Here is a 15,448-nt window from a genome sequence, read left to right on the forward strand (position 1 = left end):
AAGGAGAGAAAGCAGATTGGGTGGAGAGTGGCTGGGAAGGTCAGTGGCACAGCAGCTAGTGTGCTCCACTGGCCCAGTTTGCACAGAACTTTCCCAGTTTTAGAATGAAAAGTCCTATTTCTCAGGAACCTGGTCAGGCCAGGGAAAAGCAGGACAGCGGTTGCCTGAGCGGCGGCAATTACAGAAGAGCCTGCGGGACCGACAGAATCCGGCAGAAGTAACAGTCGTCATTTCTGAGGTTAGGTTATAAAAGATACTGGACTCCCTCTTTCTTTCCTGAACCACTTGCCCTGGGGGAAGCCAGCTGCCCTGTTGTAAGCAGGTCCAAGGAGAGGCTTCCTCCCGACGGATCACCTGAGTGATCACATTCCAGTTTCCATCGCTTAACAAGACACACATACATCTCCACCTGCTCGCACCAAAAGATTTTGAATTTAGCCATTCTCAACTTGTTGAGAATATCTCCGCTTTTAATATAAGCGGCCCTCATTACTCTTTTACTTTAAATTTAGAAACATTAACTTAGAACAGGCAGGAAGCAGCTCTGCTGCACGGCGGTGATCAAAAAGCGGAGAAGCAAGCACAGCCGGAAAGGACCAACAGACCAACCTGCGGGGGCGGGGCGACTCGAGGCTCCGCCCCCGTGTTTGGGCCCGCCCCCCACCACGCGCTTCCTGCCGGGTGTCAACCATTCGTGAAGTCCCGCCTCTCGCCGGACGCGTCCCTGCCCAACTCCCGCCCCCTGTAACCTGCTCTCCCGTGGGCGCGCTCACTTGCCTCCAGACCGGGAAGTGAATTGAGCTGAGTGACGGAAACGCTCGGGTGAGTGAATTTCGGGTATTCAATTTCAAACCCGTGCTTCGCGGCCCCATAACCTCCAGTCTCCCACACCGGGGTTCTTGTGGAGGTTACAACTGCGGTCCTCGCCTTCCTGCCCACGATGGGTCCCGGCGTCGCCGTGAGACGTTCCGAGGCCCGCCAGCCCCGGGTCGCAGCGGCCGTGCCCGCTTCTAGCCCCTCGGTTCGTGGAGACCGCCGCTTCAGGTGCTTCACTGCCTCCCATTCCTCCGTCCGGGATCCATAAAGGTGGGGCTCTGGTCGGTGCGGCGGTCGGTCAGGGCGGCGGCCGCCGCAGAACGCGTGGCCTTCACCGCGGCGCAGTGAGCTGTGAAGAAAAGGGGGAGAAACCGTCTCACTGGCCTGTCTCTGTGTTCACGAGCCCCTCCTGGGGCAGTGGGCGGCAGAGGACTGTCTTTACTTGAGGTCCTCCCCGTGTGCGTGGTTGTATCACAGGAAGGGGGTCTGTTCATTCTAGGCATGACACAGCCTGTGTTCAGCGCTCACCGTCCACTTGTCAAGACTGATCGTATCCGAGAAGTCCAGAGGAAGAGGAAAGGACGAGGAGGCAAAAATGACTCGTTCCCAGGTAAAATTCACATTCTTGGTTGTTCCTTGTGTCTCTCTTTCCTGAAATGCTAGGGTTTTTGGACTTGGTAATGTACTCTCAAGCTCTCAAGGGACCTGCCTGACGTTCGCTTGAACTCACCCCAGCCTTGCCTCAGTGCCTCTCATCTCCACTTACATTCCATCTCACCATGACCCAGAGACAGGGAACCTGTGAAGAGGCCCTGTTGGGGGATCATCACGGGGAAGTTACATACTCAGGCGTGAATCAGAAACTGCGAGTGAGACTTTGGTGGCAGTGAAGTTGGCAAAGGGGATTGTTTTAGGAGATGAGTGTGAATGCACTGTCAGTTCCTTGTAGAGCGGCATTAAGAAGAACTGCGTTATGAAAAACAGCATTAACGGGTGCCTCGGTGGGTCTGTTGGATAAGCGTCTGCTTTCGCTCAGGTCATGATCCCAGAATCCTGGGATCCAGTCCCAAGTCAGGCTCTTTGCTTAGGGGTTGAGGGGGGGGGCGCTTCTCCCCCTCCCTCTGCTGCTCCCCCTGCTTGTGCTGTCTCGCTCTGTGTCAAATAAATAAAATCTTAAAAAAAAAACAACAGCATTAAGCAAAATAAGGCAGAGAAAGACAAATATCCTAGGATTTCACTCATACGGAATTTAAGAAACAAAGCAGATGAACATATGGGAAGGGGAGAAACAGAGAGAGAGGGAAGCAAATCATAGAGCCTCTTAATGGTAGAGAACAAACTTAGGGGTGATGGAGGGAGGTAGGTGGGTGATGGGGTGATAGGTATTAAGGAGGGCACTTGTCCTGTTGAGCACGGACTGTTACATGTAAGCGATGAATCACTAAATTCTCCTGAAAACAGTATTACACTACAGGTAAACTAACAAGAACTTAAATACAAACTTGAAAAAGGAAAAAAAAGAACTGCACATTAATGGGCCATATTAATAGGCAGGAACAGCTGGAAAATAAGACTGAGAAGGGGAAACCTGTGGTCCCTGATTTTACAAGGCGTTTGAAGCTGAACAAGTGAATCAGCATGTTTCTGGCTCTAAAATATTAATGATTTGGATTAGAACAGAAAGTTCTGAAACACTCCAATGATAAAGGATGTTTTATTGTATAATTTGTTTTAACAGTAAGTTCTTTAACATCACTCACAGCATATCCATCTCATGAAGACCCTTGTTCATCCAGGGACTTTTGTGTAGCAGGTGTTTTACCTAAAAATGTTTCAGCCATTACGTTGGAGCAAAAACTTAGTCTTTGTCATCAGAGTGGCTGGAGCCAAATTCTATTTCCACCAATTGTTACTAAAATATTACATTTCTTTTGTTTTAAACATTACATGCCATATATCTGTTTTGAGGTAAAACTCCACAGTGTTGCACATTTTGGACTAAGAAGTAAAACTTCTCCTTCCCTGTCATGCCCTCCATCATCACTCACCAAATTTGTAATCACTATTGCCTATTCTGTGGAAGATTTTAAGTGTATGTCTCATAAAAATGCATTTACCTATCATTAGGTGATTTTAGTTAAGATTCTTCAGTGAATGTTATATTGTGATATTTTATTCTGCACACAAATCTTGGAGTTGTTTTCATGCTAATAAACATAGAGATAACTTGTTCTTTTAGATCCTCATTAAAACATTCTCTGAATAAAGGCGCATGTATCCTTCATGGTTCCCAGTGTCCAGGCATTGTGTGCAGTGGCGAATAGCAGGAGCCCTGGCCATCATCCCTTGTGTCAGCCTCAGTTTTAGTGAAAATGCTTCTGTTGTTTACTGTCAGTCATGGTGTTTACTGGAATTTCCTTACTTGATGCCTCTAATTTTTTTTTTCAGCATGATTTTTAGTTATCCAGTTATTTCTTAAAAGATCTAATGCTTTCATATTTTTTCTATTTTAATTGATTAATATAGAACATTAATAAATTTGTATAATCTTCAAACATTGATTTATTATTGGATAAACCCCCCTAGGCTTATGCTTAAATGGACATTTAAATGGACAAAATTTTGATTTGCACATAAGTATTTAGTGGAAAAGGTAAAGTTTTCTATTTTCATTTTTGTATTTTTTTTAACGGGGCTAGTACAGAGTAATGTTGACAACCTAATTAAAAATAAGAACAATTTCTAAATGTCCATTTGACCAAAAATACTGAAATACACATGAATTTAAAAAAAAATATTTAAAAAATTCATCCCAAAAATCTGAGAGGACTACTTTTACTGAAATTGTGTTTATGTGTGCGTGGTTGTATGTGAGCAGAAACCTATGGTATATATAAAAGATGCATTCTTCATAAGTAACTTTTGTATTTATTTTAACCTTTGAAAATTGTTCATAGGAATTTTTCATGGCCTTAAATTCTTTTGTACACTAACTCATTAGTGAATCAATAGTGGTAAGACTAGTAACATACTATGTATGTGCATATATAGTGACATTTTCTGCAGGTCCATGTTTTTAGCTTCAAACTTGTTTCATGTTTTCTCACTTAGGAAACCTGCTATCAAAGTACTTTTAAAGCTGCATCTGTTACTTAACTCTGTGATTCTTCAGGTTCAATTCTAAATTCCAAACACCTGGTTCCGGTGCCGACTCTACCATTTCTTAGTTCTCTGACCCAAGGCTAGTTTCTTAGAGTCTCTCTGACAGTCTCCTCTGTAAGATGGACACAGATATTTCTCTAATGTTATTACACAAAATAATACCCATTTGGGTAATATTTAGTACGTCCTAAATGCTTAAAAACTTTTTGTTTCTGCCATTATAATCATCATCACATTCTTAGATTTTATACTTTCTTAAAAGGCACAGTGAACTTTGTAATCTTTACAGACACTGCTCATAGTGCGGCTCATCAGAGAAATAATTGGTGTGTAAGATGCACTGTCTAGCACTTCTGTATAGTCCACCTCGTGGTGCATTTTTTGTTTGTATGTTTTGTTCACAAAATTGTGGCATGCACAGTGATCTGTGGATTTATGTTCTCTGGTTGAGAAGTATAATAACACAAAATTAGGGATCCTATGACTTGCTCAAAATGATCTCACACTGATATGTCACTGCAGCCAAATCAGTCCTTGCACCTCTCTCCTCTAATTTGTGTGAAGATAAGAACTCTCCCCATGGTTTCTTAGTGAAATGTGTTTTTCGTTACAGGTGCTGTTGACCTTCAGGGATGTGGCCGTAGAATTCTCTGCGGAGGAGTGGGAGTGCCTGGACCCTGCTCAGAGGGCCTTGTACAGGGACGTGATGTTGGAGAACTACAGGAACCTGGTCTCCCTGGGTGAGGATAATGTCTCTCTAAATCTTGGGATCTGCCCTAGTGAGTTTCTTGGGGGCCCCTGCCCTGCTAGACTGATTGAAGCCATATTGACTCTGAATTGAAAGCTTCATGAGGTGGCACCTGGACTTCCGTCTCCTCTTTTCTTCAGATGATCTGCCCACTCCTCACTAGATTAATGTTGCTTTTACTACTTGAGTAATCACAAAACCTTGTAGCAAAATTTTACAATATTGGATTCCCTGGTTTTACTCCTATGCATCTGAGTCAGTAATTCCAGAAGAGAAGCTAGATGTCTATATATGTAAAATATTTCCTAAGCCAGTCAGTGGACAAAATTAATGTAGACCCATCTGTAACATCTTCCGTCCTCAGCTGAACAAAGGGCTGGGATGATATTCTGGAAAAGCCCCAGCACGTAACTCTCCTTTCTCATAAGCAGGAATTTCTCTGACCTGAATATTATGGACAGAGCCGAGGGCTGTGGAGGGCGAGGTGAAAATAGTGTAAAAACCAAGTGGGTGGGACTATATCAAAGATGTGAACACTGGTAACAGCTGAGATGATCAGAGATGAAACTGCTTCATCAAATATTGTTTGAGAAACTCTCCCCAAAGAGGAGAGGTCTGTGAGAAAAGAAAAGTACTTGTGAGGGGCACGTGGGTGGCTCAGTCGTTAAGCGTCTGCCTTCGGCTCACATGTGATCCTGGCGTTCTGGGATCGAGCCCCACATCAGGCTCCTCCGCTGGAAGCCTTCTTCTTCCTCTCCCACTCCCCCTGCTTGTGTTCCCTCTCTCGCTGGCTGGTGCTCTCTCTGTCAAATAAATAAATAAAATCTTAAAAAAAAAAAAAAGAAAAGAAAAGTACTTGTGAGCACTCAAAGGAAATCTCCCCCATTACTCTGTTCTGCAGACAGGGCATTCCAACTGACGCAGACAATGGCAGTCTTTATCATGACCTGCAACACTATTATCAGGCTGCTGTGACCTTTTTGGTCCCTTGGCTTTGAGAGGGATGAGGAGGGCTGTTTCATAGGGGTCCTCGTTTCCTCTGGTCTCTCCTTCCACACTTGATTCCATCTGATTCCAACTGATCCGTCAGTTCCTCTGTAGTCCTTACTCCAGGACCTGTCCAGGTTTCATCCTCAGTTCCTATGTTTGGGAGATAGGAAAACGTTGGCTGCTCCCCCATTGCACTTGGGGCCCCAAGGCTGCATGGGACTGTCTCAAGGCCTCCTAGCCATTTTGTCTGTCCTGCTTTTGCCACACATCAAGAGTATAACCAAGCAATGGGGTGGGTCTTTTTTTTTTTTTTTGAAGATTTTATTTATTTATTTGACAGAGAGACGGCCAGCAAGAGAGGGAACACAAGCAGGGGGAGTGGGAGAGGAAGAAGCAGGCTCCCAGCAGAGCAGGGAGCCCGATTCGGGGCTTGATCCCAGGACCCTGGAATCACGCCCTGAGCCGAAGGCAGATGCCTAATGACTGAGCCACCCAGGCGCCCCTGGGGTGGGTCTTCTGCGATGGTTAGTCAGCAGTACTATACAGACGGTGGACAGAGAGATTGTCTCTTTGAAATCCAGTCCTACATGGGGAGCATGTCTGTTCTCTCAAAGACCCTGCAAAATCGAGCCCCTTGCTTTACTTCTCTTGTCTTGCCTATTCTCCTTCCTGCGCTCTGCCTAGGCTAGTGATGCGGACAAAACTTGGCTTGTCCAGATTTTGCATTCTCCTAAGTCTGTGCAGCTTTGCCTATTTTCCTAGGGTCTGAAATATCCTTTTTCTGCTGTGATAACCCACTTTTAGATGATGGACAACTTCTGGTGGACTTACCCATAGAGGGGGTTTATCGGGTAACAAAATTTTTGAAGGAGAACACTTTGATTAATGTATTACAGTGCTTTCCTGCCACTTAGAGAAGTGCCCAGGTAACCACTGAGTGGAGTGGTCAGCAAGTCCTAGGGAGGCTGAGATAGAAAGTAACAGGAGGTCTGACTAATAAGTGATTGTAGTTCTCTTTCTGCTCTTTGCATTGCGGAGTGTCACAGAGTCTCTCGAGGGTAGTGCGGCAATATTGATCAGATATCTAATGATCATTCCGTTTGAGCCAGCAATCATAGATGTACGAACTTATCCCAAGGAGAACATTGTTGTGACCATTTTTCTGTGAGGCTTTGACCAAAGTATGGTTTGTGCCAAATTGTTCACCCCCTGCATGCAATAGTGTTCACTCTCCTTCAAATAAATATGATGGTGATGCATCTTGAGGGAACTTATGAAGTTAAGTGATACCTTCTTTTTTTTTTTTAATTCCAGGATAGTTAACATACAGTGTTATATTACTTTCTGATGTACAATATTATGCCTCCATTTTTAAATTCTAATTTATGTTTAAACCACGGCAGTTGTCATCATGTACATTTTCATGAATTAAAAATGAACTTTTAAAAACTGAATGATTAATTAACATATTTTCGATGTCACTCAGAATTCTGTTTTATAGCTGTGGTTTGTGGACTACTGGATCAAGGAATACATATTTTAATATACATATATTGAAAGATTTGATTCTTGAGTGTTGAGGGTTATGGCTCAGCAGCAGTTTCCCTAAAACCTATTCAAACTCCTGAATTTTGTGAAAAAATTATCTTAGTCCCTTTATTTCTCTGTCACCTGATTTACCTATTATGAAAGTACCTTTTTCTCAAATTGATTGGATTTGTAAAATTGGGAACATTGGCTATCTTGAAAAAATATTTTTTAATTAAATTACTCTGTTCATCCCGGAAATCATTAAATTGATTTGCCATAATTTGTCATACAGGATTACCTTGCTTTTTCTCTCGTATATTTTAAGTTTTCTAAATACAACTTCTTGGATTTTATTTGAATTTTACTGACTTTTTGTATTTTGGTACAAAATGCTTTATTCCAGTAATTAATTTCCCTGTCTAGATTCATCATGTACACATCTTGGTATACTAAACTTATATTTGACTTTCTCATTGTATTTTATTGGGAATTTAGCCAGTCTCTTCCACTCCATGTACATCCTCACCGCAATTGCTTATAACTCCTTGTGTTTTCCACAAAAGTTTTCATGTTCTGGAAATTACATTCTTCAGTTAACACTTGAAGGCTGTTTTGATCTTCATCTTTTAAACTGGGCTCCATAAAAAATTCACCTGGTCCTTGTTGACCCACCCGTCAGTACTCTCCTGTTCTCTGGCTACAGCCAAGTGCTTATGTCGCTGGCCACCTCTCTGCACATCTGCCTCCTGCATGGCACTGCCAGAAGTTGTTTCCGTAATCCCCTGCTACTAACACTGCCCTTCAGTAAAATCCATTCCCCACTGAGTGTCATTCGGTTAGTTCCCCCTTGAGGTTGCCTATGTTGTGGTGACAGTTAACGAAGTCAGAATTTATTAATTTTGGATAAGTACACATAATTTCCATTGATTCACAATAATAGCTACATATCCACTAATATATATAGTAAGAGCATCCCTCACCTCATGTCTCTTTATGCCAGCAATTGTGTGAAGAGCTCCAAATATGAGAGTTCAGATAGAGGAGGCTATAAAAGAAACACTATTATTATTTTTTAAAGATTTATTTATTTGAGAGAGAGAGAGAGAGGAAAAGAGCATGGGCGGAGGGGCAGAGGGAGAGGGAGAATCTCAGCAGACTCTGCACTGAGCATGGAGCCCACCGTGGGGCTCAATCCCAGGACCCTAGGATCATGACCTGAGCCAAAACCAAGAGTTGGATGCTTATAATGGTTTGTAATTGTGTTGGCTTATTATTTATCTTCTGGATTTATGTGGGTTTCTAAAATGTTTGATTCATTTTTATTATGATTTACAGATAATGGTTCTTAAATATCTTTTATGTATTACAACTGTCATGCTCCAATGGTTAATGTTGTAAAATGCCTATTCTGCATGAATATAGTTTTATTATAGAAATTCAGAACAATATTTTGTTATTCTTACAATTGTTTTATCAAGTTCTTCCCATTTTCTCAGTGCTATTTTTATTTTGTATTTGTGAATTGCCATTTATTTGTTAGATAAGTTTGTTTATGGTATTATTTACCTTATGGATATATTCCTCTGCTTTAGCCTTTATAATTGTACCTAAATAATTAGGTATGTGTATATGCATTAATATAATATTGCTTTCCTTCAATTATGAAACACCCAAATGTCTAGTGCCAATTGGTGAGTACTTTGGGGTGTCAACAGAAAGATATCACTTGTTTCAGGGCTTATGTAAATACTCTGAGTGGTTTGACCATAGGGTGTTGGAACTAGGCTTTCCTGAAAATAATTTTATCTATGTGTAAACATCCTTTCTTTACTGAGGAATCTGATTCCCTTTATTCCTAAATATTTGCATACTATGGTTCAGAAGTTTTATAGCTATATAAGCATTACTTTTGGCCTAATACTATGTTTTCAAGGTATGTATTCACTTTACAACTCTATTACTAGGAAACCTATGGTTCTTTATATCTTTCAGATATCTCTGTTAGAAGTATGATTAAGGAATTATCACCAAAAGAGGATATTAACAAAGAAGAATTATTCCAAAGATTGATGTTGGAAAGACACAAAAGAAATGACATCAAGAATTTTGGCTTCAGAGAAGTCCAGCCAAATATGCATGCATTTGAAAGTCAGTATACATATGATGAAACAAATTACAAAGGAGTAACCACAACCCATAACCAAAATTTCACTGGTAGAAGAGATCAACAGCATAACAAATCCTGGAATGCTTTCCCTCTAAAGCGGAGTATTTCTGTAAGAAAAAGTACTTACCAATATTATGAACATGAGAAGTCATATAAAAGGTATTTGTTAAAACTAAAAAATAACATAACCTGTGCAGGAAACAAGTATATAAAATGTTTTGAAAATGGAATTGGATTAAAGTTGCAGTCACATCTGGCTGACCTTCAGAAGTTTCAAACTGAAGAGAAAATTTATGAATATAATCAAGTAGAGTTCAACAATAGTTCCACCTCACCACTTCAAAGAATTCCTCCTAGCATCAACATGAACGTTTGTAATAAATCTGGAAAACGTTTTATGCATCCTTCATTACTTACACATCAAAAAACACCTATTAGTGAAAAGTCTTACAAATGTAATGATTGTGGGAAGGCTTTTGGAGAAAGCTCAAACCTCACTAGTCATCAGAGAATTCATTCTGGGCAGAGGCCTTACAAATGTAATGAGTGTGGCAAAGCTTTTACCCAATTTGCAAAACTTACTAGACATCAGAGAATCCATACCAGAGAGAAACCATATAAATGTAACATATGTGGCAAGGGCTGTAGTCAAAATTCAAATCTTGCACGGCATCAGAAAATTCATACTGGAGAGAAACCTTACAAATGTAATGAGTGTGGCAAAGTCTTTTCTGAGTATTCAAGCCTTACTCGACATAAGAGAATCCATACTGGAGAGAAACCTTATAAATGTAATGAATGTGGGAAGACTTTTAGAGGAAGCTCGAATCTCACTAATCATCAGAGAATTCACTCTGGGCAGAGATCTTACAAATGTAATGAGTGTGACAAATCCTTTAACCGTATCTCACACCTCACGAGACACCAGAGAATCCATACTGGAGAGAAACCATATAAATGTAATGTATGTGACAAAGTCTGTAGTCAACATTCAAATCTTATAATTCATCAGAGAGTTCATACAGGAGAGAAACCTTACAAATGTAATGAGTGTGGGAAAGCCTTTATGGAGCGTTCAAGCCTTACTCAGCATAAGAGAATCCATAGTGGAGAAAAGCCTTACAAATGTAAAGAATGTGGCAAAGCCTTTAACCAGTCCTCTAACCTTGTCATACACCAGATAATTCATACTGGAGAGAAGCCTTATAAATGTAATGAGTGTGGCAAAGCCTTTAATGTGTGTTCGAGCCTTACCCGACATCAAAGAATCCATACCGGGGAGAGACCTTACAAATGTAATGAATGTGACAAGGCCTTTACCCAATTTGCAAATCTTACTAGACATCAGAAAATGCATACTAAAAAGAAACATTGTAAACCTAATATATGTAGAACTGCCTTTATCCAAAGATCAAGCACTGGGGATTATCAGAGAATTTGTACTGAAGAGAAACCTCACAAATGTCATGTATGTAGCAAAACCTTTAATGTGTGTTCAAGCCCTACTCAGCATCAAAGAATCCATACCGAACAGAAACCATATAAAAGTCATGTATTTGGCAAAGCCTGTAACCAGGGCTCCCAGTTAATTAAACACCAGAATATGCATCTTTGAAAGAAGCCAGAAAAATGTAATGGGTATGGCAAGGCTTTTATCCAAAGATAAAACAAATGTAATATTATCTCCTACCAGAGAAAAACCTTATAAATGTAATGGATGTGTTAAACTTTTATCAGATGTTCAAATGTTTACCTTAGGGGTCATGAGAGAATTCACATCAGAGAGAAAACTTACAAATGTCTTGAAAGTGGCAAGGCCTTTAGACAATGATCTGGCCTCAGGATTCACCAAAGAATTTATATTGTAGAGAAACCTTAAAACGGTAATGAATGTGATAAATTGTTTAACCATTTCTCACAACTAGCTACACATCAGATAATTCATGGTTGAGAAAACAGTCTCTTAAATTCTGAAAGATTATTAAGTTCTAAATAAATTTAATAATTGATAATTGATTAAAAATCAAAATACCTATAATGGCTATTAAAGTTATAAGGATCCCAGTGGAAAGGTCCTGTTACCTTCATTTTATTAAATAGTTTATTTCAGGTGTCTTGCAAAGGCCAAATTACCGTCAGTGATTTTTATCCTGAGGTTTGAAATCTGTGGATATTATACTTCCATTGCAGTCCTTCCATGTCACCATGAAGATCTCTTGGAAGGGTTTAATAAGATAAAAGGGCAGACTTCATTAAGTGATGTTCATTCATGTCCAGAATTTCCTGGAAGAACAAGAACACTGAATTTATAATCCAATATAATATAAATTTGAATGACACCATGAGTGGCATATAATAGATGTAATACTACAATCTAAGTCATGATTAATGTGTTAAGGACCCTCTTCTCCAGATTTGTTGGTATGGGGCTTTTATGGTGGAGCTGAGGAAACAGTACTGAATGTGGTATAAACTTCCCACCAGTGCCAAAGAAAGAGTACAGAGCCTATTCCTCTCCCCTCCCCTCCCCTTCATTTTATTTATTTGACAGAGAGAGAGAGAGAGAGACAGCCAGCGAGAGAGGGAACACAAGCAGGGGGAGTGGGAGAGGAAGAAGCAGGCTCCCAGCAGAGGAGCCTGATGCGGGGCTCGATCCCAGAACACAACGCCGGGATCACACCCTGAGCAGAAGGCAGACGCTTAACGACTGAGCCACCCAGGTGCCCCAGTACAGAGCCTTTCTAATCAGCCTACGTAGGTGTGAGGTAGAATGGGAGGAGGGATGGGAGACTTAAAAGCTGTTAATAATCAAATAATAAAAAATGAGGTTAGACTAATTCAACACTGACTATTTACTTTTGAAGGGTCTCACTCCTTGGTTGGGAAAGACCACAATTTTCCTCATGCTAATAACTGCATTTCCTTTGCTGCTGCACAGGTAAGATTCTTTATACAATATGTTATTGAGAGTATTTGTGAAATACTGTTTAGATAAATTGCCTGTGATATTTTTGTGGCAGTTTCATAAAAATTAATGTGTGGAAGTTTTATCAGACAATAAATATGATTTAAAGATTTTACTAGGAGAGTAATTTTTCAAAGGCTAGAAAAATCTAAATTTGAGATTATGGTAACAAGCCTTATGGTTCATGGTTCTTTTTCAACTATGTTAGAAATTCATTTTAATTTTCTTATAAAATTTTTCCTTACCACTTTTCCCTCCACACCTTTTAAATCAATTTATATATTTACATTTCATCCCTTTAGTCAGTAAAAAAATTGGGAAAAAAAAGGGTGGTTTTGAAACTTCTACAACATAAAAATGAAAGGTACAAAGTAAGTGCTCTATGAATGTAAAGAAAGAGGGTCCTTTATGTTTTTAGTTCAGTGTAATAATTGCAGTGCTACAAGATGAACTGACATCTTGAAATGTGAAGGCAGGAGACCTAAATACTTCCCTGAAAGTCACACTGGAATTTTGGTTAAAATATGCTCATTTCACCTGAAAAGTATATAAAGTTCATTCTTTTCCTGCCATTATCTCTGGTGTCATCATCACTTCTACTGCACTGGAGATTGCAGAGTCAGTCTGTCAGAATGTTTTCCTGAATTCAATGTAAATATATTAGATATTTGTTCATTTTATTTATATATAATTCACATGCTGTAAAATTGATACACAATTAAATGGCTCTTTGTGTATTTACAATTTTGTAAAACCTGTCATTACTAACTCCAGAGCAATTTCATCACCCCACAAAAAAAAAACCCATACCCTTTAACATTCCACACCCCCACCCCTTGGAAACCAGCACTGTAATTTCTGTCTCTATGTTTGTCCCTATTCTGGGCATTTCGTATAAATGAAATCATACAATATGTGGCCTATCTTGTCTGCCTTTTGTATATGGTGTAAGGTAGGGGTCCAGCTTTATTGTGTTCCATGTAGATTTCCAGTTGTCCCGTCTGTTCAATATTTTTAAACATCAGAGTTCCTTTGCTAGATTTTAAAATATCAAAATTGCTCTTTCACTGAGATGAATTGATAGGACTAGTGGTCCATGGAACCAGTACAGTCATGCTGGTTGAGATTTTTAGACTTTGAAAATATGGAAATAGTAATATTCTGAGGGATTGTAACAATCTGCGTTTGGTCAGGAAAACATATACATACAATTGTTCGAGAGTAAGAATTACATAAATTAAGAGTTTAGGAGTTTGAGCAGTGAAATGTATGAAAGACTGGTGGATCACAGAGTTAGTCACTGACAACTACATCCTAAAGCCCCATGGTGGATGGAGAAGCCAAAGATCATGCGTATGTTTGAGAAGTTACTGCCTCTGGTTGCCTTAAGTATGTAGTTAGAGCTGGTGGAGAGGTCTGCAAAGTCTATCTAGTCACTGGTTTCTCCTGAGATTAACATTTTCTGCTTCACTTTTGCCTTCCAAATTCCATATAGGTTTTTCTCATTGGCAAACTTCATTGAAAATCATAAAGCATTTAAAAGCAAAAGTGTGGACCACAGCAGACTAGGACAAGGGATAATGGGACAAGCATTAGAAAGACCAAAAGCATGGGGAGAGGCTGAGGAAAAAAAAATGTGTGTGTGGAATAAAGTCCACATATACTGGAGAGTAAAGTACCTGAGAAAACCATAAGCTATTTCCTCTGGCTCTGCACAAACAGAAAGTGAAGGTAAGAACAGAGTGGTAAATAGCCTGGCTAAGAGTTGGAGTGTCACAACTAAGAGCAAATCTGCAAACAATCAGAGAATAATGTATTTTCTTTTCCTCTTCTTACTTTTTCTTTTCCTCTTTTCTTTCTTTTAGCTCTAGGCATTTGGTGAAATCTCTGTCAAACCACGATATGATAACTAAGCTAAGGGAAGGGAGACTACATTTATCATACATGATAATGAAGACAGCCTTTACAAAATTAGTTTGGAAATGTCACTAAACAAATAACCCACAACAATCAGCAAAAACAAACCCTAAAGAAGGAGGAAAACCTGATTACCACAGTTCCTTGTTATATATATATATATATTTTTTTTTTTTAAAGATTTTATTTATTCGATAGAGATAGAGACAGCCAGCGAGAGAGGGAACACAAGCAGGGGGAGTGGGAGAGGAAGAAGTAGGCTCCCATTGGAGGAGCCTGATGTGGGGCTCGATCCCACAACGCTGGGATCACGCCCTGAGCCGAAGGCAGACGCTTAACCGCTGTGCCACCCAGGCGCCCCTCCTTGTTATATTTTAAATGCAGGTTTTTCAACACAATTATGAGGAATGCAAAGAAACAAAAGTATGGCTCAGTCATACATACACACACACACACACACACACACACACACACACAGAAAAAGAAGAAAGAAATTAGAGAAACTGTTTCGAGGATTCCCAGAGACTGGATTTGCAACTGAAATGAAAGAATGCTAATTAGTAGTAGGAAAACAGAAAACACACTGGTAAAAGTATATAGTCAAATTCAGAATAATACTGCAATATAGGCATGTGTTAACCACTTAGATCAAGTATAAACATGAAAGGACAAAAGTAAAAAAAATACAATGTTAATGCATATACAATGTAAAAAGAGTGACATCAAAAAAATGTGAGAGGGGAATAAAGAATAAAGTTCTTTTTTTTTTTAATTTTCACTTTTTAAGTAATCTCTACACCCAGTGTGGGACTTGAGCTCACAACCCTGAGATCAAGAGTTGCACGCTCTATCGACTGAGCCAGCCAGGTACCCCAAAGAATAAAGTTCTTATATGCAATCAAATTTGTTAGCATAAAATAGACTCTGATATACAAGATGGTTTATGTAAGCCTTGTGATAGCAACAAAGAAAAAACGTACAATAGATACACAAAAAAGGAAATTAAGACATACCAATATAGAAAACTATCAATTCCTCAAGGAAGTCAGAAGGAGGAAAAAAAGAATAAGGGAACTACAAATCAGTCAGAAAAGCAATTGATAAGATGATATCAGGAAGTCCTTACCTATCAATAATTAGTCTGAATATAAAT

The 15,448-nt window shown here is 39.7% G+C and overlaps 1 protein-coding gene across 1 annotated transcript; it reads left to right on the top strand.

Annotated features, from left to right (window-relative positions):
* Positions 1-715: 715 nt before the first annotated feature.
* On the top strand, positions 716-13,392 carry LOC123786902 (uncharacterized). Its single transcript, XM_087871175.1, has 4 exons — positions 716-822; positions 1,316-1,426; positions 4,592-4,718; positions 9,239-13,392. Exons 2-4 carry the CDS (start codon positions 1,412-1,414, stop codon positions 11,026-11,028), a joined length of 1,932 nt encoding a protein of 643 aa, XP_087727301.1. The 5' UTR covers positions 716-822; positions 1,316-1,411; the 3' UTR covers positions 11,029-13,392.
* Positions 13,393-15,448: the final 2,056 nt, after the last annotated feature.

The sequence above is a fragment of the Ursus americanus genome, chromosome 21 (genome assembly GCF_024610735.1).
Source record: "Ursus americanus isolate L20-20 chromosome 21, mUrsAme1.1.p, whole genome shotgun sequence".
NCBI classification, from domain to species: domain Eukaryota; kingdom Metazoa; phylum Chordata; class Mammalia; order Carnivora; family Ursidae; genus Ursus; species Ursus americanus.